This window comes from Trifolium pratense, linkage group LG1 (genome assembly GCF_020283565.1).
Source record: "Trifolium pratense cultivar HEN17-A07 linkage group LG1, ARS_RC_1.1, whole genome shotgun sequence".
Lineage (NCBI taxonomy): Eukaryota > Viridiplantae > Streptophyta > Magnoliopsida > Fabales > Fabaceae > Trifolium > Trifolium pratense.
Window position 1 is genome coordinate 38,942,027 of NC_060059.1, and position 25,981 is coordinate 38,968,007.

The 25,981-nt window shown below is 34.0% G+C and overlaps 6 protein-coding genes across 6 annotated transcripts; 1 reads left to right on the forward strand and 5 right to left on the reverse strand.

Moving 5' to 3' along the window:
• Positions 1–150: 150 nt before the first annotated feature.
• LOC123893927 lies at positions 151–486 on the forward strand. The gene has a single exon (XM_045943769.1). It carries the CDS (start codon positions 151–153, stop codon positions 484–486), a length of 336 nt encoding a protein of 111 aa, XP_045799725.1.
• A 418-nt stretch (positions 487–904) lies between these two features.
• Positions 905–7,488, reverse strand: LOC123916063 (probable monogalactosyldiacylglycerol synthase, chloroplastic). Its single transcript, XM_045967405.1, has 8 exons — positions 6,738–7,488; positions 5,523–5,695; positions 4,362–4,523; positions 4,132–4,273; positions 2,921–3,139; positions 2,252–2,314; positions 2,096–2,170; positions 905–1,305 (listed from the first exon to the last, which is right to left on the reverse strand). Exons 1-8 carry the CDS (start codon positions 7,284–7,286, stop codon positions 1,069–1,071), a joined length of 1,620 nt encoding a protein of 539 aa, XP_045823361.1. The 5' UTR covers positions 7,287–7,488; the 3' UTR covers positions 905–1,068.
• Positions 7,489–11,347: 3,859 nt separating this feature from the next.
• Positions 11,348–15,541, reverse strand: LOC123916070 (spindle and kinetochore-associated protein 2). The gene is made up of 5 exons (XM_045967416.1): positions 15,333–15,541; positions 15,165–15,260; positions 14,302–14,424; positions 12,779–12,818; positions 11,348–11,873 (listed from the first exon to the last, which is right to left on the reverse strand). Exons 1-5 carry the CDS (start codon positions 15,453–15,455, stop codon positions 11,800–11,802), a joined length of 456 nt encoding a protein of 151 aa, XP_045823372.1. The 5' UTR covers positions 15,456–15,541; the 3' UTR covers positions 11,348–11,799.
• Positions 15,542–18,951: 3,410 nt separating this feature from the next.
• LOC123916079 (protein ENHANCED DISEASE RESISTANCE 2-like) lies at positions 18,952–20,108 on the reverse strand. Its single transcript, XM_045967428.1, has one exon. It carries the CDS (start codon positions 19,962–19,964, stop codon positions 19,068–19,070), a length of 897 nt encoding a protein of 298 aa, XP_045823384.1. The 5' UTR covers positions 19,965–20,108; the 3' UTR covers positions 18,952–19,067.
• Positions 20,109–23,835: 3,727 nt separating this feature from the next.
• LOC123893937 (protein MAIN-LIKE 2-like) lies at positions 23,836–24,823 on the reverse strand. Its single transcript, XM_045943780.1, has 2 exons — positions 24,139–24,823; positions 23,836–24,048 (listed from the first exon to the last, which is right to left on the reverse strand). Exons 1-2 carry the CDS (start codon positions 24,559–24,561, stop codon positions 23,836–23,838), a joined length of 636 nt encoding a protein of 211 aa, XP_045799736.1. The 5' UTR covers positions 24,562–24,823.
• A 35-nt stretch (positions 24,824–24,858) lies between these two features.
• LOC123916129 lies at positions 24,859–25,925 on the reverse strand. The gene is made up of 2 exons (XM_045967511.1): positions 25,831–25,925; positions 24,859–25,448 (listed from the first exon to the last, which is right to left on the reverse strand). The coding sequence occupies exon 2, from the start codon at positions 25,444–25,446 to the stop codon at positions 24,913–24,915; it is 534 nt and encodes a 177-aa protein (XP_045823467.1). The 5' UTR covers positions 25,447–25,448; positions 25,831–25,925; the 3' UTR covers positions 24,859–24,912.
• Between the last annotated feature and the right edge of the window lie 56 nt (positions 25,926–25,981).

A 25,981-nucleotide genomic window follows, 5' to 3' on the forward strand; every position in this document is an offset into this window, starting at 1 on the left:
GAAATAATTCAATTTTTGATGAAGACTTTCGTAAACCTGAAAACCCTATTCATGTGATCCTCAAGATGGCGAAAGATATTGACAAGTATGAGCACGACCACCTTACTAGACGTCAAAAAACATGCCGAAATGTGGGGTATGTACGTAGGAATGGAGTCAGTGGAAAGACAAGGAGTCACTCAACTCATTGTAGAAAGTGATTCCAAGGTACTCATTGATATGGTTACAAAGAAATGCAATCTCAATGGGGTGACATCCATTTTGATTCGTCGTATTCAGGATCTCATTAGCAGGAATTGGCAAATTCAATTCAAGCACACACGACGGAAAGGAAACAAAAGCGCAGATTGGTTACGTAATCATAGTTTTACTCATAATTCTTTTGATCTAATGATGTTGGAGACTCCTCCTAGAGAGCTCCAAAGCATCATCTTTGATGACATTTATGGGACTTACATGCCTAGAATTGTGCGCATAGCGCCGTAGGGTTTCGTTTTCTTTTTTTAGATTTTGCCCTCTTTATGTACAAAAAAAAAAATAAAGTTTTTTTTTACAACCAGTCAACCAGTTAAAGATGTGTCAATACAACTAAAATTACATAACGTTGAAAGAAAATATTTTCAATATGGATAGTTGTCAGCCAAAAGAATATTTTTGCAAATGTTCTTGATACGTCCAAAGAGTTTTTGAGAGAAATTTGATGAGCTATATCAAGCAAAGGGAATCTTAAATCGGTTGATTGATCATCCAAGTACTTTGAAGAAGTTGTTTGCAAAATCGTTTCTAAAGAAAGAAGATAAAAAGTGAGGACAAACTTATCAAACTGAGTGTAGGTAGCTATAGAGGTGGAGCTTATGTCAATAATAACAATGGAATAATTCTAGGATGTTGGAAATGTAGACAATAGCCAAAAATTATTATTTTTATTAATTTCAAATGAGTAGTAACTAAACATTAATATCAAATTGGTGGGAAAACATATACTCATTTTTACTAGTGATACACCACCTATGCTGCCTTTTACAATTTTCACAAAATAATCGTTTGAAAAAATAGCCTCAACATGGATTACGCTGTACAAGAATACTCTGATAATAAGCTTCTTTGTTTTACTAGCTCGTGCATGTCATGGACAATCTTGAACACAGAGTCCGGTCTTGCTAGCTTTAATGCATTTTGCGACATTGTTTTTAGTTCGTCGGCTTTGGGACCAAACCAGTCTGCAACAATTTTTGCTATCGCCTTAGGAGATTTAGAATACTTTCCACATCCATTTTCAACAACATAGGGAACATTGCCAGCTTCCTGAAATCAAAGGAAATGCTGTTAAGTTCACAACCATATTCAATCACTTGGGTGTACATACAGACTGAGACTGAACTATAAGGACTATTTATGGGGACAGAAAAATTCCAAATCAAGCTTCTGTTTATGGCAAATAAGGACTATTTTGTGTGTCAAAGCTCAGCCTAAAATTTAATTAGTGTTGTTCAATAGAGGCTATAGGACTATGGCATAGCGGAATAACGGAATTTGAACAAACTGCTATTGTTATGTGATACACTATTTAGTAAAAATAATTGTGAAATAGCGTATATAACAGCACTATAGCACTGTTGTGCAACGGAATTTGAACAGACAGCTATTTTCCTCAATCCGCAATTGAGTAATTGACAACTCTGAAATTAGTTTCATCAATTAACCTCAATTGAGAAAGCCAAGTCCCCATTTACTTTTTGTGTCAAAAAAAAAAAATCCCCATTTACTTTGTGAAAACATTTTCTATTTTCATTTCCTAAAATGTGTTCATACTTCATAAACTTGCTATTAAGTAGTTAAGTCTCTTGAAGTGAACAATTACGATGGAGAGAAGATGAAATGCTAGCCAAGGATGATGCATTATGGAGATATTAAAAACAATTTTTTGGCATTTTCGTTGTTTCCAAAAAATCCACAGTTGTTAACTTGAAGAGTCTTGCATCTTCTTAATTGCAAGTTAAACTGAACACATATTTAGAAAATGAATATAGAAAACACTTTCGTAAAGTAAACGGGACCTAACTTTTTCCGAAATAAAAAATGAGAACCACATTACCTGCCCAGCAATGTAATCATTTAAAATAATAGGTAGGCCTCGAATCATGGCCTCTGCAATTGTCCCTGGGCCAGCCTACAAAAGCCAAGAAACGTTTTCCATCAACAGCTGTCATAACGAGTTAAGAAATAAGTAGTCGCAACAGCGAGATCGAACCTTTGTTATAACGCAATCACAAGCTCCCATGCATTCCTCCATTTTGGTAACAAATCCCTTGACCTAAAACATGAGTATAAGCAAAATAATTTAGGGGTCCCAATATCTACATATTATGTCCCCCACCCCAGAGCAAGAAATTTAGTATGGAAATTTAACGCTAGTGACTAGACATCTTCTACCTTGACTCGTAAGAAAGAAAACTATCAGTTCACATAAATTAGATCAAAGTGGTGAACTTAAGTGAGTCTAAAATATTATAATTTAGTTATTCACCGCAGAAGTTTGCTAGCAGCAATTAATCACTTTAGAACAAATCTCGTCGCTAATCAATTATAATTTTATAACTACAACTCTCATTATCACATCTTTAATTTTGTTGGGATCCCACTTGTCTATTCCATTTTCTTACTTAAATCCTCTCTCTTAATTGGGACAGTGTGGGATACATGCACATAATTCACAAAGTCTTATTTTTTTTCCTTATATTCGATAGTACCATGAGTAACACTTTTTTGCTCACAAATATGCTTTGTTAGTTCAAATATTTGATATCATATGAGAAATTTAATCTAAGACTAGATTAAAGTTCATAGTGTAATAAAAGTATAGAACATGCATATACTAGTACTAGTTTAAGTAAAATCACAACAGCCCAAACAATTTTACCTTCACAGGAATCTTCCAATTGATAGCACTGAGTTTGTTAGCAAGCTTCTTATTGCGTCCACAGATCACAAGGATCTGACCCGTGGGAACCCCCTCATCGTTTAATAAATCTCCAAGTGCCCGAGCCGTAGCCTCTATCGGACCCATACCTTCACCCCCTCCGATCAATAATACAGCAGGAAGATCCTCATCCATCCCCAACTCTCTCCTCAGTTCATCCTATTAGAGAAGCTCAACAATGTCAACATTACAATAGCTCGTTGCAGCCCTTAGTTCAAGAATCTAAACCCATAATAAATATCAAAGCAATTGATTGTAGTAGTATTGAACCATTCAAAAATTGATCATAGAAAATTTGATCATTTGCTATCATTCACTTTTCCATATGCTAACAAGAGAGAAATTAAGTGTAAAATAAGGTAAATTCTACATTAGTCCACCATGAACCATCATGTTAACACTAACAACAATTATTAAATCATGTCTCACTAGGTGGAGTGAGCTGAGATTAACATTAGATGTAGAATTAGTTTGTTGAACGGGTCAGATTAAAAAAATAAAATCCAAGCAGACCCTGCCCCCAATATCTCCCGCAGCCCCCTACCTTCTACTCCCCCCTCCTTCCATCAATGCCATCAGTCCCTGATCATTTGCCAGAAACAATGTACACAAGAATAAAAGCATTCCACCTAAAGGAACACAATAGAATAAGCTTTCTAGAATACCAGCCCCAACTATCTCATAAATATTCACCCAAAATGTAAGAAAGGAATATATTAGGAGTTGATCTCAACAAGGGACCAGGAAAAAGGTGATGCACGAAAGAGTGACAATTTGTAATTTCTGAAAAATAAATCCCCCCCCGAAAGGTCCGATTAATAATTAAATCACAAATTGAGATTGGATCATGGTGGAGATGGTCTATGCTAGAATTTTTGGTAAAATCATGGCCAAGATTGCAGTCAACAAAACATGCCTACCCTTAGCCTATTGTGTGATGGTGACATAAATGGCTATCATTTACGAGAACTAATTCAAAAACAATTTGAACTATTAAACAACTAACAGATACTTGATAATTCCTCTTATCCTATCTCACAATATAAAACAATCCAGCAAAGGTCACTCGGGAATGATAAATATACAACCACTGCATATTGTATTCCAACTCCAGAATTGTAGGATAACTACTAGTTAAGAACATGACATACCTTCGGCCGAACAGGCTTAATAAAGGAAGGTCTAACAGGTAGGCCATAAATCTTTATTTGTGTTTGCTTTAGTCCAGCTTTCATTGCCCTTTTTGCAACATCTGTTGTGGGACAATAACATCTAGTTACAAGCTTGTGAAACCTAAAAAATACGAGAAATAAAATGTCAATATCAGATTATTGGTAATATTTTGGAAAAGAAAATACTAAAAAATCAAAACTAAACTAACCATGTTGGATGGCACGTGCTCATATCTGTAACAACTGTGGTAAAAACAATCTTATCTAAAAGACCCCTTGACCTCAAAATGCGAAGTGGAACGTGTTGCATCAATGGATGCACACTGATTATTATATCCGGCTGATACTTCATTAACCCTTTAGCAACCTCACTGTAAAAACATATAGAATATACTTAACCTCAGACATGCGATATTATACTTTATACGAGAAGAGCTAGTGTATATAAATTTAGTTTCTAGAACAAACAGTATCTGCATCACCGCCAGCAAATTTCAATAACCTCTGCCGATTATTAATTACTGTGAACATAATGTACTATAAACACGGTCTTAGAATTTGGTTTCGGCCTAATTCAACCCTACAAAACCGCCTTATATGATTCCTACTTGTAAAGTTATTTTCAGGACATTTCTCATCAAATACGGAACTCTTGATGCACTTCACACTCAGGATTGGAGTGTGGCCCGGTAGCGGGAGATCCGATATCTGGTGGCCCAATAGATCTTGGATAGGATCTGATACTATCTTAGAATTTGGGTTTGGCCTAACTAAACTCTACAAAACTAGCTTCTAAGGTAATGGGATGTCATCCACTTACAAAGTCATTTGCAGGCCTAATCTCATCTAATATGGGAGCACATTGCAACTGGAGACAATTAGAGGGCGACTGTTTGAGAATGTCATGGACTTTATATTGGTAGTAGTCGAATATCAAATCAGAACCGTGCTGAAACATTACACAATTACCATGTATCATTTTTATTGTAATCATGAACCATGTACTGTATTATGATGGTTGAAACCCAAAATCTATGTATATTGCACATGAACAAAAATGCATGTATGATCTATCAGATAAAAGAAAATATTTGATCTCCACCCCTATAAATCCAGTTCATAACAACAATGAAACTATTCTGATAGAACATTTTATATTGTTTGAATGATTTTAAGGTAACTAACAAATTAAATAACAGGGTGAATACTAGACAAGTTAATGCCCTGAATTACATGTATATCTGTCAGTCATAAACATACCAGTTATCTGCCACGGAAGATATGAAGTAATTTATTTTTATTTCCTCATTTAAGTTATCAAACAGTACCAACTGGCAACTGGTATGTGAAAAGGAGAAACAAAATCTCACCGAGCTATGAATGTTGAAGTTGCGGCGAAATTGGACTGATGAACTAGACGTGGGGCAGTTCCATAGTAGGCCATCTTCCATAATGGGCCATGTTTAACCAAAAAACTATAGCTCTTGGGAATTTGATTGAACGGCCAAGGCGTGTGCTCAGACCACAAATCAGTAATAAACACCTGCAGAGAATGAACTCCAAACTATAAACAAAACCCAACAAAAAAATGCACACAAGTTCATTCTCACACAGTTTTTTCCTTCACATAACTAAGTCCAAAAATTACCATTCACTTGCAAATTATTCCAGAATTTATTACCATGCATGAACTAATCATCAAATTTACAAAACTAAAAACTTAGTACTAAGTTAGTCCCTTTTGTATACTGGTTTTACAAATAATAGAATTAACTAAAATATCAAATAGTAACCAAAACTAATTTGCCTACACATGGTATATGTATAATATATCAATATATTGTTTTCAGATTCTTTTGATAATCTATTTTAGATTCCTTATTTTCATATTCTATTACCTTAGGCCGAGTTTACCACCTTAGCTTGTAGAAGCATCTAATATAGCATAAAGTACTTTTGTAAGTGTGCATTTAGAAGCAGCTTATTGAACAAGATTGTTTGGAAGAGCATATGAAAATATCTTCTTTTTTTGGGTTCCTAAAGGAGAAAGTGTGTAACCCACATGGCTTGGCCTGGTGGTAAAGGTCTGAGACTTTCGAGTGTGCTCCTCTCAAGGTGTTTAAAACCTCTCAGTGCCATTTTCTGTGTTGAGCCAATCTATAGTCTATACAGAACAAAACTCTGGCTTTAAATGGGGCACCCGCTAGTGGACAGTGGGATTGGTGTCCCTCGGATTAGTCGGTTCTTGGACCAGATACCGAGTCTTCAAACAAAAAACAAAAAAAAAAAAACAAAGGAGAGAGTGCATTTACTATACTCACTTTTAACAAGTCAAAAAGCTATTTTTAGCTTATTCTAATAAACTCTCCAAAATAACTTACCAAAACAGCTTAGAACACAGATAGAAACAGTTTAAGCACATTACTCAATACATAAACACTTATATCATAAACAGTTCATTTAAGCACACACCCTAAGATGTTTACCTAAAAATCTCCTTCCTCTTAAACAAAAAGTACTATCATATTTAATTCTTAATTAAACGGAAATCAATCAATTAATTAAGTATAATTAAATAAAAGAACCTGATAATTATCGCCATATTCTTCATAAAAAGCAGCTTTAATAGCTTCAGCAGAAGCTCGATGACCACCACCAGTATCACTCATCAAAATCAAAACTTTCTTAGGTTTAACACAATCAGAACCGTTCAATTTCAATCCATCATCTTCCACAACAGTACCATTCCCATTCCCATTTCCACCAACACCTTCACCGTTACCATTACCATTATTACCGTCACCGTTACCGTCACCCAATCTTAACGAAGCAAACCCAAGCGGAATCCTATCACAATGAAACCTAATAGCTCTATTAAAATCATGAAGAAAATTCCGAAACCTATAACCACCACCACCACCACCGAGCTTTAAACTCAACGAAACGGTGCGTTTTGGTGCAGAACGCGCTGCAACGTTGTTGAAGTAGAGAGAATTAGAGAGAAACGATGGAGAACAAGCTTCGGAACTCAAGTTTAGAAACGACGACGTATCGATTGTGAAACGCCCAATTTGTGAACCTAAATCGAGAACCGCACTGGGTTCATTGATAACACGCGTGGTTGGGTTAAACATAATAATAATAATGATCTAATTTTATTAATTAATGTAAATCAAATATATAAATAATGATTAGTTTGTTAATTAGTGTAATGATAATGAAGTTGATGAGGTTAAGGTTTTAGGTTGTGAAAGTTAAGGTTGAGATGAGAGTGAAGTGAGTTCATCGGAGAAAAAGATGATGTTGTGTTTGTTTTTTTTTTTTTGTTTCAGAGATTTATAATGTTTGAAGAAATTTGCAGAGAGGATTTTGTGAGTTTTTTTTTTTTTCAAAAATAGTAAAAATAAAAGGAAAATACTAAACGGTGCTCCTGGGCATTGGTTAAGCATTTAAAAATAGAAATTCTATCTCGAAATACTTGCATTCAATACCTCAAAATTATAAAAAAATTATTTTTTTAATATTTATTTTATTTTTAATTTCATTTTTTTGTATGTTTAACGAGTGCCCGGGGCCCTGTTTGGCATGACCCAAAATAAAATAATGATGACTAACTTGACTTTATTCGTGTGATACCGGCCAAGGGGTTGGGTCCCGCTAGTGTTGTGGGTTCATATTGGGTTAACCAATGAATTGTAGCCATGTCATGTGTGTGAAAATGGTTAAAATTTAGTTGATTATCAACTTTGAAGATTGAATTCTTTCTTCAACAAGGTGTACGAGGTTTGTAGTTGGTGAAGCATATTTTTTATTTTTTTTGGCAAACATTTTTCGGACGACAGCATGGAACAAATTAGATCTACATGAAATCAGACTATTTAAATTTTAGGTCTAGTTATTCGTTATAAACTATCGATTTGACATTGACTTTATGTTCACGGAGACATATGTTTGTGACTTCATCGTTGTTTAATTTTTTTTTCACAACCAGTGTCTATCCTATTTGACCGTTTAATATAGTTTGAGAGTCAGTTCTGTATCATCAATAGATTACAGCCTCCCTTGATCACAAGACAAGTACAATACACAAAACCAACACATTCAGACACATCACAAAGAAAGAAAAATAAACTAAAACGTAAACACATTCCACCAACATCAATTACCCCTTGAAAACCCCCTAAAATCACCAATATGAGAGCAACAAAAAACCATCCTAGAACAAAGACAATACACACTTGTAAACCCCTCAAGCTATACTACATTGTGAGGTATATTGTCTACTTTGGATACAAGTTGTTTACAGTTTTGTCGCTTATAAAAGGTGTATCGTGGGATTGAGGAGTGTGGGTGTTGTATATAAATTAATGCAATTGATCTCGATTTTCAAACAATGTGAAATTTTAAAGTGTGACAGAACACAATTTACCTCCAAATTAAGGCTAAGGGAGAGCTTGTGGGTACTCTCCTCAATGAAGTCATCGATGTTTCATTCCACCCTCAAGTACTAGTAATCCACATCATATTTTGAGTAATTGTTCGCTTTGAGTTTGTCCTTTATAAAACATGTCTTCTTCTTTTTTACAATATTAAAAAAAATTGTTAAATTAAGGAGGACTTATACTATATATAAACTATAGTTGACTTTATCTCCAAGTAAAGTAGAACCCTAATATGTATCGAAACAATTACCAAATATTTTTTCTGTTATATTATATATAACTATATAAGTTATCCAGTACAAGAGTATCCACAATGGACCATCGGAGATGGTCTAAAGCAGTAGTTTAAACTTCATTTTTTTATTTTACAAAAGTAATTGTTTGAAATTGACAAATAGCTATATACTATATACTCATGACTTTATCATGTAAGTCTATATTTGTTTTAAAATTTTAAAACTATTGAGAAAGGGAAATCTCCAATCTCCAATATGATATAAAGTTAATTAGCTAGTATTTGTCTTATTAGATTTACGAAGTCCACGGTACCTAAATATGAATGTTTATAAATTAAGTTCCCAAAAGCAATATGCTTGTTATAGAACAATATAATCATATTTTGTCAAAAATATAAATACTCTATAATTATACAAAAGAAAAAATTTGTATTTATTTATTCACTATAAGGATTTGACTATCTTATATTCTTGGAGGATTGGTTATCTTTTTCCATGTTCCGTCCAACTAAACGCATTCAAAATACACTTTCTATTTATTCTATATAGAAACAAGAAGCTTTTTGTACCCAAAAAAAGAAATAAACAAAGAAGCTTAATTTGCGAGTCACCTCCATGTGATTTGCATGTTCTATATTTTGACTGGGTAATTGCATGTTCTAGCACCGGGGAATATAATCATAGTACATAATTCATAATTACATTTATAATTGCATACAGTATATAACTAAGACATTGAACTCAAATGATTAATGAGCTCTTTTTAGAATGAATCGTTCAAAAAACCCGAGTTCAATTCTTAGTGGGAACAATTCTTGTTTAGGAGTTACTTATCTTTCAATCAAACTCCGAATTACCAGGAACCTTCCCATGAAAACCAAAAAACTAACGCAAAAATAAAAGTATTCATTTTATCTTATATATAGGCAAGTTTTCAAAATGCGTTTCTGAATATAAAATTATTATTTTACTTTCAATTGTTTATTCTAATTAAAATGAAGGAAAATGTTAAACTGTACTTTTGGGGTACTAGTTAAGTTTATTAGTAAGAAAATTATGTTTTCAAATTTGTATATTTAATACATTAAAAATATAAAAAATTATTTTACAAATATCAGTATTATCTATTTTTTTTTTTATATGCTTAACAAGAGTCCGAAATCACAAAGTGAATAGAGTAGAATACTCATGCCTTGTGATCAAATAGCCGGCCAAAAAAGAACCTCATTTTCTTGACCCAAAGAAAAAGAAAAAAGAACCTCATTTCATGTTGGAATTTTAAGTTGAAATGGTCCACCCAATTATGCAAGTCCACACGTTGTCATTGTCACTCACCACAACCTAAAAATGTGAATTTCATGCATTTAATTTTTTTTTTTTTTTTTTTTTTTTTGGTCAGGTTTTCATGCATTTAATTTACCTTTAGGATAAATAATATAGAGCATATAAGGATATTCTCAAACCTCTGCAAAAAAATAAAGAGGATATTCTCAAGTTGTGTTGTGGCTTCTTGATTTGTAGCACTTGCAACACTGTCCACTATGCAAAACATTTTTCAAAATTGTAGCTTCAGTTACCGTCCAATTTAATAATGGTCATTCTTAAAATATTATTAAAAAATTCTGCCAAAAAAAATATTATTAAAAAATATTCATTATAAATATAACATTAATTTATTAAATTTAAAAGCAAATAATAATGATAGTCCATGATGACATATGAGAATTTTAACCAATGATGCACTAGTACTTCATTTGAGGGATAGTACCATTACCGGGTACATATCCGTATCTTAATTTATGTCCGCCTCATACATATACATTAATTTTCTAAAAATGTCGTATCTCGTATTGGTACCGGTACCCCGTACCCACACCTAGGCAACTTAGATCCAAACTATGAGTACACGAACAAACACTACCATACCCAAACCCAATAATCTATGTTTACATCATCATATCAATTTGAGATTTTTGTGCTTCAATTTTTTTTCATTATCCAGGAATTGTTGGGTTTTCTGATTGTAAAAGAACGTGTTTTCATACAAAGTAATTGGAAGAAGAACCTTCAATATCAAAGTAGAATGTCTATAGCATGGATCCGGATAAGTTTTGAAAATCCACACATTTTCTAAGAAACCACAAATAATTTTGGAAGTGTACTTTCGAAGGACATAATTAATCGAAAAGTATACTTTTAGTCTTAAGACAACATAAAATTTACAAAAAATATCATCAAATATGTACATCCAAAATTGTCCCGGAAGTACAACTGAGTAGCTGTAAGAACGTTGATATACAAAAAGCTATGTTCGAATCCGAGATTCATCATTTTTTCACACTAGAGTTGTGTAAGCCTACCACTAGGCTACTTGGTATTTAAAGTTTTCATTCAGGATATTATTTTCTTTCAACATTCAAATGTGTAGCCAGGATAAACCAATTAGCACATATAGTTCTGAAATTAAGTATGAATGTCATGTTTATATCATAATTCATAACATTCAACTTTCCTGAATTAACTTTCCAACCAGTTCTTTTGTTTGAAAAATAAAATCCCAACTTAACAGATTGTGGATGTTCTGTCTCGCTCACTACGATGGTTGACAATATTTTCGCTCCTACCATATAGTTTTTGTACACACAATTCCATGTCTTTACATTAGAGTAAAATCAAATTTGTTTTCTGCTATCCCTTCTATAGTAGAAGCAAAAAGTGTTTGGAATGACATCCAGATGTTTTTCACCGTGAAAGCTACAACATGTAGCTTCATACAAGATTCTGCTTCACTAGTATTGTGCGTTTGTTTATTTTTCCAACGCAGATCCAAACACTCGCTACATCTTATAAGAAGAATAACAAATAGGAGGTAAACTGCATTACAAGTCTACATTATATATTTATGAAAACCCTGGAAACTAGACTTACACTGCAACATACATGAATCTTGGGGTGTCTGGGAAAACAGTTCAATTACTTTGAACTATAGCTGAGAAGAGCAGTTTGTTGAGATCTCCAGAATCAGAATCGTGGGTTTCATTTCCTGCATCAAAACAGATATACAGTTACTTGCTGCATTTCTGAACTATAGCAATGCTATACATGGTAATTATCTAAGATCGGATTCTGATAAGTCAGATTGGTAGCTAGTCGCTCCTCAATCGTCGTTCTACGAAAACCCTACCCTTCGATACAAATGCAGCAGCCATAGAAGGGAAAAAGATGAGAGACACCATGCTGGGACATGACTAAGACAGCATGGTTAATATCATTACCTAGCTTTAATCTAGTAGTGGTGTTGTTAACTGTGGGTAGCAGAACATAATGGTTTATTAAAATTCTGTTACACTAGGGCACTATAGGTGCTATTTGACAACATTTTGTACTAAATAGCTTATCGTGGAAAAATAGTGATTCGTTCAGCTTTTGTTGTGCTATAGCACACCGCCACTAAATAAACATGACATGCATACTTAATTTTGCCTCGTATTCTGTCATTGCATTCTTCACAACAAATGTCTATCTACAGAAATCAACCCCTTCCTAAGCACTTTTAAAGACCTACCAACTAACATAATGTGCCTCATAATGGTTAACTAGTATATGTGCCTCATAATGTTAACCTCCTGCTGCTACTATGAAATTAAAATTCATGAAAGTGAAGCAAAGAAGTAAAAAAAGATGAGAAAAGATCTAAAAAGACCACCAACTAGAGTAATAAATAACAAAAATATTCCCACTTCTAAGATAGTTAAGAAAATTGATCCAAACTAAATCTCTTAGTATCTCTTATTAGCACAAACTACACATTCCAAACCTTTGAATAGCCAGTAAATTTTGCTAATCCAAGAATGATGATTTACAGCTAGTATCAATTAAATAAGGTTGTCAAATGTACTGCATGTGAACGGAAAATTGGCAAAACAAAAAGTCCTTGAAACTGCTCACCTGTTTTTGATCTTATTTGATCTGTCCATTCATCAATCACCTGCACATCAGTTAAAATTGTGTCAAATCCATTGCAATTACTTGGTTGACTATGTGAAAAGTTGATAGATACAAAAATTGTGATGAAAATCACTTAGCTGCTTGGTATAACAGAATCATTAGAATATGAAAAACAAAATATATTCTTTTCGACTTTGAGCCATTACTTCAGTTGATAATGTTTTAATGCATCAATTGTATTCTACCTTCTCCCTTCCCACTTTCTGGCAACTAAAAACCAACCAGACCTCTTAAAATTTGGGTAAGACTTAATTCAACCCTACAAAACCGACAATTTGTAAGGCTACCTCCCAATTATAAACATGCTTTTAGGCCATATGTCATCCAATGAGGAACTCTCAACACACCTGATAGCAAGTTGCCCAACGGATCTTGGATAGACTCTAATACTATCTTAAAACTTGAGTTGGGTTTAACTCAACCCTACAAACCGGCTTGTAGGGTGAGGGATGTCTCCCATTTATAAACATATTTTCAGGTTATATCTCATATAAAGTAGGATTCTGAGATTCTCAACAAGTCCCACTTCCCTATGTAGGCAAAGCAATGTGATAGGTACCCAAGGACATTCTTACTTGGCTAAATACTTGTACACAACGCCCCATATTTTGATTTATATTGGTTGTTTGCTGGCAAAAGGTGTAAAGACTTGAAACACCACATGGAAAATGACAACCTTTGAGAATAGCAAAAGATTCATGCAAAAATTACCATTAGTCTTCACTTTGTTATTCTCCATAATGGAAGAGAATGCATTTTGATTTTGAATGTTAAATTTTTTCTTCTCTTATGAAACCAAAATATAGCACATTACTTAGGAGGCATTTGGAAGAGCTTATTAAAATTTAACTTATGACATAAATAATTGCAGAACTGTTTATAATAACTAACAAGATGCAAATAAGTCAGTTTCAACTTTCTTTTTTATAAGCAAAACTTTATAATAGAGTACAAAGGGTACTCCAACCTTTTACACCAAAGCTCACCAAATACAATAGTTATCGCAATTACAAAGAAAGCAAACATCTATTGGATGGGACCACTGATCAGAAAATAAACAACCTTGTGTCCTTCCTTCTCTACCGATAAACCACAAAGACCGAACAATAGCTGACCATATGACATGTTTCACCTTTTTGCAATGTTTGCATTTTCAACTTATTCTCATAAGCTCCCCAAATAACTTAGAAATTACACAACTTATAAAGATCTTATATAGTCCACTCAGATTATTCGTTCTATCATAGAAATAACTTATATATAGATTCTCGAGAGGAGTTTTATTTGTTTAAAGTATTAAAAGAATATTTTTGTACAATGAACACAAATCATAATGCAGACATGAATGAACAAAGGCACAAAAAATGCCACGCAAATCAAACATCATGAAAGAGCACACATTCAGCTATAGGGAATTATCATTCAATTTCTTTAAAGAAAGCCAAACAAACACACACAATAACCTGATTGAAGTTAGTGAATGCATCATCATCTTCACCAGTAAACGGGATGCCAACAGATGATTGCATACGCTGCACTAAATTTCTATTCTCAACAAGAACTGTCTGAGCTTTATCAATCAAATCCTGCACAAATCAACAACCAAACACTATTTCATAACCTACCTCTTATCCCCATCTCTCACACACACACATCCATAGTATTACCAAAAAAATAAATTGTAGCTATGAACCACAACAATAAAATTAGTCTCAGACTTTGTAGAACGTTCTCAAATAGGTCCCTGAGATTATAAATATTTCAAAAATTCCTCGACTCTATTAAATTGTCAAGTTGGTCTCTATATCTAGCTAATTATCAATTAGGTCCTAATATTTTAACCACTTATTATCAATTTGGTCCCTATATTTAACCACTTACTATCAATTTAGCCTCTAAAGTTACTATCTGAATTTGTCTCTGACTTTCACAAGGACTAATATAGTCAAGAACATTTTGTGAAATATTTTCATAATCTCAAAGACCTATTTCAAAGTGTCATACAAAGTCAGGGCGAATTTGGTGGTTTACTCAAAAGTGATATGTCGGACACCCGATGAAGCACGGACACTCATCGAATTAGACGTGTCCCGGTATCAGAAACTCGTTGGTGTCCGACACCTACACTTATGATTATATTGAATTATATCATTTTCTCAAATTATTATCGGTGTCAGCTTGTCAGTATCCCTGTTTGTGTCCGTGCTTCATAGCAGACACCAAACGCGTCTTCAATCTAAAGTGTTGAGTGTTATATTAGCAATTAAAATCCAATTCTACATAAAAACCCACTAAAATGCATTGAATTAGAATAACAAATAATCACCTGCTTAGCAGCAAGAAGCTCATGACACTGTCCTTTCAAAATTGAAATTTCTTCTTGTACCTTTTTTATCCTAGAAACAAGCTTCATAGGGTTTGCCTGAAGAAAAGCAATTTGATTTTTAAGCATAAAAAAGTGTATGAAAAATGTGATAGGGTTTTTTCTACTTACGTTGTCTGGGTAAAGTTGTTGAAACTCGGTTTGAAGACGGTGATGAACAATATCAAGATCGTGATCTGCTTTTCTGAATAGTTTCACAAGTCCATCGGTTGCTTCATGGTACTCATTCCCCATTTTCTTCTCTCGCTTCAAACTTCAAATTGCAAGATCAAATTACTGGTTTACTACTACCACTTTAATTATATAGGAGCCAAGAAAGATTCAAATTTCCCCAAAATGAACGTATTTTTGGAGGTATATTTATTTATTTTAAATTAAAAAATAATAATCATTAAAGAATCATATTTTTCTCATTAAAAAATACTCCTATTTGTCCACAATGTTGAGAAAATTAAATATTTATGTATTCTTTGTTAATATTTAGTAACAAATAGAATGATATAATTTTACTAATCTAGTTATAATATTACTAACAAGTGTTTTACTGATGAGGAGAATGAAAAATGTATTTAGATAAGATTTCTTATTGCTTGTTCAAGTATTCGCTTACATGAATTAAAAAGGTGGTATTTATACTACAAAAGTTAGGCAAAAATAATTTACACTTCCTATTGCAATGTTGACATTAACATAGATAATATTTACATGTTACTACTATTTTGAGTTGAAATTTAGATAGATATTTCAACACTAATAATGACACATCTCTTTCAAAATGCTAATTGATAGGATAATTTTGTGGTTTTCCCATATTATTATAACAGTCCCCCTTTGAAATATCTATCATGGTGCTTGAAGTTTAGTCGAGGAGAATGTGATGGGAACATATGTTGCTTCGTTAAAAACCTTATCAGGAAAAACCCATTGGGATAAAAACCTTAATAAGGGAAAAAGAGTACAACATTATGCTCTCCCTCAATCAAGCATAGGTAGTTCTTCTTCAAAGATCTCGAAAGTGACACATTTTAATACTTCATACGTGTTTCTTGAAAACTGATGTAGGAAGTGCCTTTGTAAAGAGATTCGCCACATTTTCACTCGAACGAATATATTGAATATCGACCTCTTTGTTTCTTTCTAGCTCTTGCGTGAATGAGAAGAATTTTGGAGGGATGTGTTTGGTTCTATCACTTTTGATGTAACCTTCTTTCATCTCGGTAACACATGCAACATTGCCTTCATATAAAATTGTTGGATTATTATATCAGTTGGTAAACCAGACGTTTCTTGGATATGTCGAGTTATAGATCTTAGCCATCTACACTCTTTGCTTGCTTCATGGAGGGCAATTACTTCATCATGATTTGAAGAAGTTGCTACAAGTGTTTGCTTTTGAGATCTCCATGATATTGCGGTGTCACCATATGTAAAGACATAGTCTATGATTTAGCATTATGTGGATCTGACAAATATCATGCATCTGCATGACCAAGTAAAACTAGTTTTGTATTGTTAGAATAAAACAAACCAAGATCGACAGTACCTCAGAGATATCGAAATATATGTTTTATTCCTTTCCAATGTCTCTTTGTAGTACATGAACTGAATCTTGCTAGTAAATTCACCGCAAAGGCTATATCAAGTATATTGTACAGTTGGCAATACATGAGTGCCCCAATGACACTGAGGTATGGTACTTTAGAGCCAAGATCCGCTTCATTTTCTTCCTTAGGTCTAAATGGATCTTTTCAACATTTAGTGTTCTACCCATCATCGGGGTACTCAAAGGATTGACTTTGTTCATGTTGAATCTTTTCAATATCATTTATGTATAGTTTGATTGATGTACCAATATACCATTTTTAGTATATTCAATTTACAAACCAAGACAGAATTTGGTTTTCATTATCAGGAAAAAATCCGAACCCAATAGATTTGTAGCAAGTGGTCTTACTATAAATTCAATTTTGTTGGGTTTTTCGTATATTTCTGCACCGAAAATCATTTTTTTCGGGGCTTAGACATCTTTCGGTCAGAATTCAAACATTAATTTGTTACATTCGTGGAAGTATAATTCTTTCCGCTAGATTCATTCTATTGTTTATTTTATTTTAGTGCAATGCTTATTTTAGTGCAATGCTATAATCCTGAAAGTGTTTGAAAATTGAATTATTTGTCCCACATAATACACATTATTATTTATGTTTATGTTGATTATGAAAATGTTCCATCAACTTTATCTATTTTGTGACGAAAAACAACCAGAACTTGGTTGTAATTCATTCAGCCAATGATAATTAAGATCGAGAAGAGAAGTTTACAAAATAAAAAATAGCAACTGATCATCGTTTAGCTTTATTAATAATCTTCATTTAGCAGTAGCAATCTTAGCTTTTCTTTGACACTTGACAGGGTAGTCTTAGCAATACACCAAAAGAAGTGTTATCAATATATCTGGCAACATTATTTATTTCTTCTTAACTAATAATCCAGCTTAGCCAGTTTGGAATCAAGCACACACTGATTTTTTTTTAAAACCAAAAAAGGAAAATATATGATTAATAAGACAGTGACTTGTATTGTCCTCATAATTGTTGGGTCACGAGGGATAGTCATCGATCATCCACATTGAGCTCAGAACAACTATACAAATGAGTTGAACCCCATATTTTTATCCAAAAACTTTAGATTTATGAGTCCTCTTACATATAAAATGTTCAAGCTCAAACTCCACTTTTCTAGCGTGAGATTTAACTCGTCTCATACTCGTCACAACAATAACGATATCAACTTTGCATCGACCCCTCAAAAATAACGTCCAACTAGACAAGTACAAACCCAAATTCTTTATTCACTAACTGCACGCACACAGTTAAGAGATTCGTGATCATCTCTTAATTATATGAATGTGTGCTAACAATGACGACATGAAATCCAAGTTCTATAACTACAAACTACAATCGTCGTGATTGAAGAATCTCTCTGACAAAAAAGTATGTTCGGTTTATTGCTTGATCACAGTTAAATACTAATTTAAAAATAATCAAACTTTAGTTATGCATGAATAGTCATGATTATATAATTCACAAAATGCCACTCTGGAAGAATCAAAACACTACATTTGCACTGGCATTGATTCCTAACACTTACAAACCACTACTTGTTGTAACATTCGCGTGCACAAGATTCCTTGTTTAGGATTGTGATTCAAATTTCCCAGGCAAGGCATAAGATACCCAAACTTCACTTTACAGTTATCCTTCTCTTCCCTTACCAGTAACATAAAAAATGCTCTAAATTAACTCTAACGTCAAGTAAATCACTTAGCTTATATAATACAGACCAAAACAAATAATCACTTAGCTTAATCACACTGAATTGCTATTTTAATGGTAAATGTGGAAACTAAGATCTTATTACACTATGTTTGGTTTAGCGTTTGCGTTGATTTTCTCGAGGCCGGATGCAAAATCAACTGTGATATTTAGAAGCTACTATTTGGAGCTTCATGGCTAACATGCGGTCACATTGTGGAATTCGCATTTTCCAACCTCATGCTTAGACTAATTGAGCTACTATGTTTCGTTTAATCACAAAAATAAACCACTAAATTGATCCATGTCTCTGTAAGCTCTCAATGTACAACGGACATACTGTCGTTTACTCCTCAATGACACTAATACATTGAGTAACACGTTCTTTTAAATAAATTATACTACTATTAACAATGTGAAAAACAGTAAGTAAATCATTCTTGAAGGAGATTTTTCAGCTCAATAATAACCATATCCAATCATATTTAAGAAATGTGAAACAAAAATTTAAATAAAATACTAATATTAACAACTAATTGAATTCGACGTCCTCCTCTGACTTGTGGTGATTAACCTTAGCCAAGCCAATTCCACAAGGCATCGACACCGGCGCATGCAGCGAATCTACGACCGTTGCCGACGACATCTCCATTTGACAAACCCTAACAGCACCGATCAAACGCTCCGGCAACTCCTCCTCCATCGCCGCTTCAACAACAAACCCCATATCAATCGTAACAGAATTCACAAAACTCAAAGCAAGGTGAAGAATCGCGTTTGCGATTGCACTGCTTCCAATATCAACATCAATTTCAAAATAATTCGATCCTCTATAATAATTGCACGTTAAAGCTTTCCCTAACAAACACGCACTGTGATTTCCAACCGCTTTTTTCACGATCCACGGTCCTTTCACGATCCGGTTCACTAATTTAAACCGTTGATTTCTGAACGAATCATCGCCGTTTATGAATCGGTAAAGAAGTGAACCGGTTTGAATCGGTTCGTTTGTTGCGAAGTAGAATACTGCGCTATGATGTGATGCTCCTTTTCCGCCGGGAATCTGAAGGTTTACAGCGAAGATGAAACTCTTACGCGATTTGTTTTGAGCTTGTGATTTTCTTAACACGTGTGATATACGGTTATCGGCACGTGCGAGTACGTTGTCGAGTTTTGTGGTGGATTTAAGCCAGTCCATTCCGGCCGGTAAGAGGAGATACTCGCCGGCGGGAGTTTTTTGTCGTTTTGTGAAGTAGTTGTTAGAGCGAAGAGAGAAGAGGTTTCCTGGCGGTGAGGACCAGCCGTTAGTTCCGGTGTTAAGGTCGACGTGGCGTAGAGAACCGCCATTTACTGCCTCGGTGATCCAATCGGGTTTGATGACGTTGGCATTTTTGCCGGAGCTGCGGCGAGTGGTCGGTGGCGGGTGCATTCTTTGTTTATGAGAACTGTTCAGAACTGAACTCCGTTTAACGTGGAGCTTGGAGGGGTGTGTTAGTAAAAAAGGGAGGTGCAGAAAATGAAAAAGAATGGTTTTAAGATGTATACACTGTGTTTTGAGAAACTATAGCTAGTAGAGTCTTTTATACCGGTGAAGCCAGCTAATGCTCGACTATACATAAAGCAATAGGATAATGTTAGTAAACACATTTATTTAACAAAAATACAATAAATATACATTTGTTTTTTAAATATTTTTTGCATTCCTCGCTTTACGTGCTTTGTAAGTGAAAAGAGAGATGTGTCAATTTTGTGTCTCAAATTTGTGTTTGAATAACACACCTCAAAGCAATATTTCTCTTCAGTATCGTTTTTAAAAGGCAAAATTATAATTTATCGGTGTAAAATTATTGTATACATAGTCTAATAATATACCAACACATCATGTATAATATTTAAAAATTTATGATATGTCATGTTCATTAAATGTTATGGCAATACATTATTGAATGTATGTGTAAAAAATCTTCACACTTGCATACAAATTAAACTTTTATTATTAGTTAGTCATTTATCTTTATGTATCTATTACTAATATATTAAAATCGATTACCACTAAAATTACTAACTTATCCTTATTACTTTTAACCACGTTGCAAATTTTAATTTTTTTTAGAAAAATAGAAAGAATATAAAATAAATACAAAAAAATAAAATGAATCTTCGCATAAAAATAGGAACAAAAATAATTATAAGAATGAAATAAAAATAAATAAAAAAGAAAAGCCAAAAAAGGTGTAACCTGTATTTGCAGGTCAAAACTAAAGACCACCGGTGGACCTTTTATTTTGGGGACCATATTAGGGGCACCCATATATATATATATATGGGGTTTAGATCGGTTTTGAAAAATCAATCCAAAATTTGATCCAATCTAGCAGTTTTTACAAAACAACATCCAAATACATCCAAAATTATTCGGTTTTTTGCGATTTGCAGTTTTTTTGATCGGTTTGCAGTTTTTATTTGGATTGGTTTGGATATTAGCAGCCCTAATCTCAAGACACAATCTCAAAACTTGTTGCAGTTGATTTCCTATTTGTTTCCTTGGAAAGTGAAAACAGAAGATCTTCCTCTCCTCTATTTTGTTCTTCATCGTCATCATCTTCTTTTCTTTCTAATATCTCAATTTATTTTCTTTGTGTTTTTGTTGTTTTATTGTTTAAGTTTTGTTTTGTATTATTGGTAGATGTCTTGACTCTTGATAATATAGATCTAAACCTTATTTTTCTTCCGTTAATGTAAACAAAATTTGTTTATGTTAGATAATGAGTTTTATGTTAGAAGTCTAGTCATTAGGTATTATTACATATCTTGTCTTGTAATCCTTTTGAGTGGTTAGACTATCGTAGTGTTATGAAACACTAGCCTCCCTTTGCCTTCTTATTTTGTATCTTTGTTGTTTACATGGTATCAGGGTCGGATTAAGTACTGCAATGTGAGCATTTGACTTAGGCTCACGCTAGGCATGAGGGTGAACATTGAGATCAAAGAGCTGCCTTTTGGGGTTGAAATCCAAATATATTTAACAATTTGGTTCAAAACCGAATTAACCGACCCGTCAAATTGCCAATCCAAACAAACTGAATCTGTAAAAGTGGATCGGATTGAGCCTCATTATTACAACCACATATTGGATCAAATGACACCAACCAGTTTGACACCAAATGTTACACCTCTTAATAATGTTTTAACCAATATAAATTTTATAAAATCCATGTAATCAAAAAAAAAATATTATGCTATTACGACACATAAAGATTAACAGCATATAAAAAAAACGTAAACCGTTAATTATTATTAACCGGTCTATGCACAAGATGAACTTAGGCCGGGAAAAATAGAACTATATTAGTTGTTTACCTGGTCACGTAATAGACCAGATTCTGTCACACTTGCCAATTAAGGAAGCAGTGAGAACAAGTATTTTATCGAGCAAATGGAGTAACAAATGGTACACCTTACCGAATCTTGTGTTTGATACAGATTGTGTCTCACCTGCAACTTCAACTTCCCAAGACCCTTCAGTTATCAATAACATGTTTTTGAGAATTGTTGATCATGTATTTTTACTACATTATGGATCAATCGACAAGTTCGAGATTTGGGACTACAATCGTAAGCTCGTTGGCTTGAATCCTGCTATTGATATTCATCGGTGGATTCTTCATCTAATTAGAAGGTCCGTTAAGGAACTTGCCCTCAGTATTTTTATAAGGCAATGCTATCAGATACCTTGGTGTTTATTCTCTTGTCAAAGCTTACATCATTTAGAATTAAATTTTTGTCTGCTTAAACCTCCAACAACCTTTGAAGGTTTCAGGAACTTGAAAAGTCTTCGTCTAAATAACGTTACAATGACTCAAGATGCTTTTGAAAACTTGATATCCAACAGTCCTTTGCTTGGAAAATTGTTAGTGTATAACCTTGATGGTTTCAAACCTATCTAGCATGTGTACTCCTAAAATGGTGAAGTACCCGTACCGGGTACGTATCAGTACAAGATACTCCATGGTACTCGTATGGTACGCACCGATTCCGTACCCATTTTTATTTGGTTGATTTAAGATGATGAATACGGAAAAAACATATTGGATGTTGAAAAATATCTTAAAATATTATAATTTTTTATTATATTTCAATTATCTCTCATTTTTTATGAAAATAGTTGAGACGATAGACAAAAAAAATTAAATATCCAAAACATGATGATAATAATTCACTTAAAAATAATTTTTCTAATATTTTATACTAACGTACCCGTACCTTAAATTTTCTAAAAATTTCGTGATTACACATTTATAATATTTTCTAATAATTCACGAGAATAATTTACATGATTTTTATCAATTTTTTATAATATTTTTACACTTTTTAATTATTTAAACAAACCAACTATAAATTTTAAATAAATATCCATATTATCCATCAATTTTAAAATGAGTTCCACTAATTTTACGATATACTCCAAGTTTATAAAAAAAGCAGTCATAAGTTTATGAAATGCAATTGTCATGACTCACTTTGTAATCAAGTCTTTAACTTTATGAATATTTTAAAAAGATACATTCTGTCAAATTTTATTCATATTTCTAAAAATAAAGATATGTTATTGACTCTACCAAAAAAAAATGTTATTGACTAAATTAATAAATGGATAAAGTTAAGACAAATATTAACCAAGTCACCAATTTTAAGTGGTTAACGAGCTTCACCAAAAAATGAGATAAATTGAATTTGATTTTTGAGTGGAGTAATTTTTTGACCAAATTTTACTTACATCGCGGTCAAACTTCAAATTACTAAGGTCTTTATGCTAGGACCCGGATGGTTAATAAAAAAAAAGTTAAGACCAATATTATAACTACATCCATATAATTAGTGGTATTATAATTATGGGAGCGCGGTCGCCCGAAATGACATTATAACAATATTGTCTCTCTTATATCTATGATGAAGTTTTCTCTCCCGACCCCCCCCATTTCTTTTATACCCCCCGAAAATCCCATTTTGCCCTTTGCGGTATAAAAAAATTTTGTCAAGAGACTTCGGTTTTTACGAACCGCAGGCCATGGACTTCGGTTTTTACGAACCGCAGGTCATGGACTTCGGTTTATATAAACCACTCGCTGAATTACTTCGGTTAACGTTAACCGAAGTGTTTCTATATATAAATACTCTGCTGTCAGTTCTTATTATTCACAAAACGAGAATTTGAAAAGCTTACGGAAAGAAGATCAACTTTTGACGCATTTGAGGCTTGAAATCGAGATTGAAGCATCATCTAATGGATTCAACACGCATCATGAATTTATCAAAGGGCGGACGTGTCGGTGATCATCATATGGACTGAATACGCAGTCGTACGTCTGAATATTATCCAAACTGTTTCTATAGCTACTTGGTTCCCTATGTCCAGCTCCGGGAACAAACTTTGCATTTCGAGGCATGCCCTCAGAATAGATAGGATCCTGCGCCCACACGCTAAGTCCCGGAAAATGAGAAATTATCCAGCCCTGAAAGCATGACAAACAAGTTTCATTATATTGACGGACATTACATATCATACATGTTGAATAATTTTCGTAAGCGCACGTTTATGTTACCTGAAGCAAAGACATGTACCCAGCCATCTGATTCACTGTCACCAAACACGCATCATCCAGATAATGTTGCAAATGAACCAGAGCAGCAGCACCCCAATTCCATTCACGGACAGCCGACAAATCCTGAAAATACTGCAGGTATACTACGTCCACGTAGTAACTGCTTTTGTTGCTAAATATGGTACAACAGACCAAAAATAGCAAGAAAGCCCGTATGGACCTGTCCCTATACAGCTTAATCTCATGCGCCGACTTACCTTCAGCAACAGCTTTATCAGCTAATCCGTGGTTAACACTATAGATATCCTCCACGTCAGAATGCTTCAGATGGAGCCCGTTCATTTTGGCAAAATGACCCATAACAACATTCCGATCAACTCCTAGAAATGAATTAACCATGTCAGCCGCTTCATCCCTTGACATTTTGCCATGGTTCAGAAACTTTCCCTCGATCGGAATATGCAACAGACACTGGACATCGTCCAATGTGATGGCCAGCTCACCCAATGGAATGTGGAATGAACTCGTCTCCGTATGCCATCTTTCAACAAATGCCCAGAGGAGCCCGTAGTCAAGCACGCTAAAATTAGTCCGGGTAAGCGGCTCCAAACCCGATGCTTCAACCACATCCCAAAACCATCTGTCCGTGCGGCGGGACGGTTTTTGTATATTAATAACTTTTTTTCCGCTGGCGATGCAACGTAAATTTACAGCTAAAATCTGAAAAATTCAAATAACACAAAAAATTATCGAGCTAACGTAATCACAACATTTTTAATAAAATAATCGTCGTATTTTAAATTGGTTTACCTCTTTGTCATTTGGGTCTGCATACCATATCGGAATAGCCATATGCTTATCGTACTCCGTTAACAAGGACAAATCCGTCGGTCCTCCTCCAAAACCTACTTCATCATCATTACGTGAACACTTTGGTGGTTTTCGGCGTACTGGTTTGCGCCGTTGTTGTCGAGGTGGTTGTTGCGGTGGGTCTTGCGGTTCATCTTGCGGTGAGTGTTGCGGTGAGACTTGTGGTGAGACTTGTGGTGATCCAAGATCATCATAATCAAAACACGCATTTAAAAATTGGTCGGCATCAAATTCATCTTGCACCACCAATGATTGTCCTAGACGTGTCCGTCCACGTGTATGCGACCCACCCGCCTCGGCATCATGTGTACCTTGCCCCGGAGTTGGTCCTTTGCGACGACCTCGTTTGGACGGATGATTTGCAGCAAGCTCTCTACGAGCGGAAGCATGTGCATTGATTGCCTTTCCATGCCTACCCCTAGGTAGATTTTCTTCCATATCTATACATAGATAAATAAATTCACAGTCAATACAATACTTATAATTCAATCGAACACATGATTCTTGCAACAATAGAAACATAATTCAAATGGAAACATGCATTCATATTCACTCGTACATTTTGACAAACACTTAGAGTACACTATAACTCAATTAGCTTCATATTCACATTTAACTCAATTAGCAACATTCATTCATGCTAGTATGTAACCAATCTAACAACTAACCAATAATCAACGATTCAAACAACATAATCAACAATTTAACTCAATAATCAGATATTGAAATTTTGGAATTTTTATACGGAAGAACAAAAAATGAATTTGAAATGTCATGGTGATGAGGAATGCATAGAATGACAAATAAAGGAAAGAAACTTACTTGATGAAATGTGATTTGAAGTTGGATGTTGAAGTTGGCCGCAAATGTGTAGAAGAAAGGAAGAGAGGAGTTTTGTGGTTTGTTTTTCAAAATAAAACGAACTCACTGAAATTGTTCATATGTATGACAACTTCGGTTAATATCAACCGAA

Bases quoted from the DNA above. Each gene is read 5' to 3' on its own strand.
- LOC123916063 (XM_045967405.1), bottom strand. From the start codon at position 7,286: ATGTTTAACCCAACCACGCGTGTTATCAATGAACCCAGTGCGGTTCTC. The intron at 5,696-6,737 runs GTTCTTTTATTT...CATTCTCTGCAG, and splicing joins AATATGGCGATAATTATCAG to GTGTTTATTACTGATTTGTG. The intron at 2,315-2,920 runs GTAAAATTGTTT...CTCATGTTTTAG, and splicing joins ATTGGAAGATTCCTGTGAAG to GTCAAGGGATTTGTTACCAA.
- LOC123893937 (XM_045943780.1), bottom strand. From the start codon at position 24,561: ATGTCAAGGGATGAAGCGGCTGACATGGTTAATTCATTTCTAGGAGTT. The intron at 24,049-24,138 runs GTAACATAAACG...TCATGCTTTCAG, and splicing joins GGTACATGTCTTTGCTTCAG to GGCTGGATAATTTCTCATTT.
- LOC123893927 (XM_045943769.1), top strand. From the start codon at position 151: ATGGAGTCAGTGGAAAGACAAGGAGTCACTCAACTCATTGTAGAAAGT.
- LOC123916070 (XM_045967416.1), bottom strand. From the start codon at position 15,455: ATGGGGAATGAGTACCATGAAGCAACCGATGGACTTGTGAAACTATTC. The intron at 12,819-14,301 runs GTTATTGTGTGT...ACTGATGTGCAG, and splicing joins CATTCACTAACTTCAATCAG to GTGATTGATGAATGGACAGA. The intron at 11,874-12,778 runs GTGAGCAGTTTC...GTTTTGATGCAG, and splicing joins TCAAATAAGATCAAAAACAG to GAAATGAAACCCACGATTCT.
- LOC123916129 (XM_045967511.1), bottom strand. From the start codon at position 25,446: ATGGAAGAAAATCTACCTAGGGGTAGGCATGGAAAGGCAATCAATGCA.
- LOC123916079 (XM_045967428.1), bottom strand. From the start codon at position 19,964: ATGCACCCGCCACCGACCACTCGCCGCAGCTCCGGCAAAAATGCCAAC.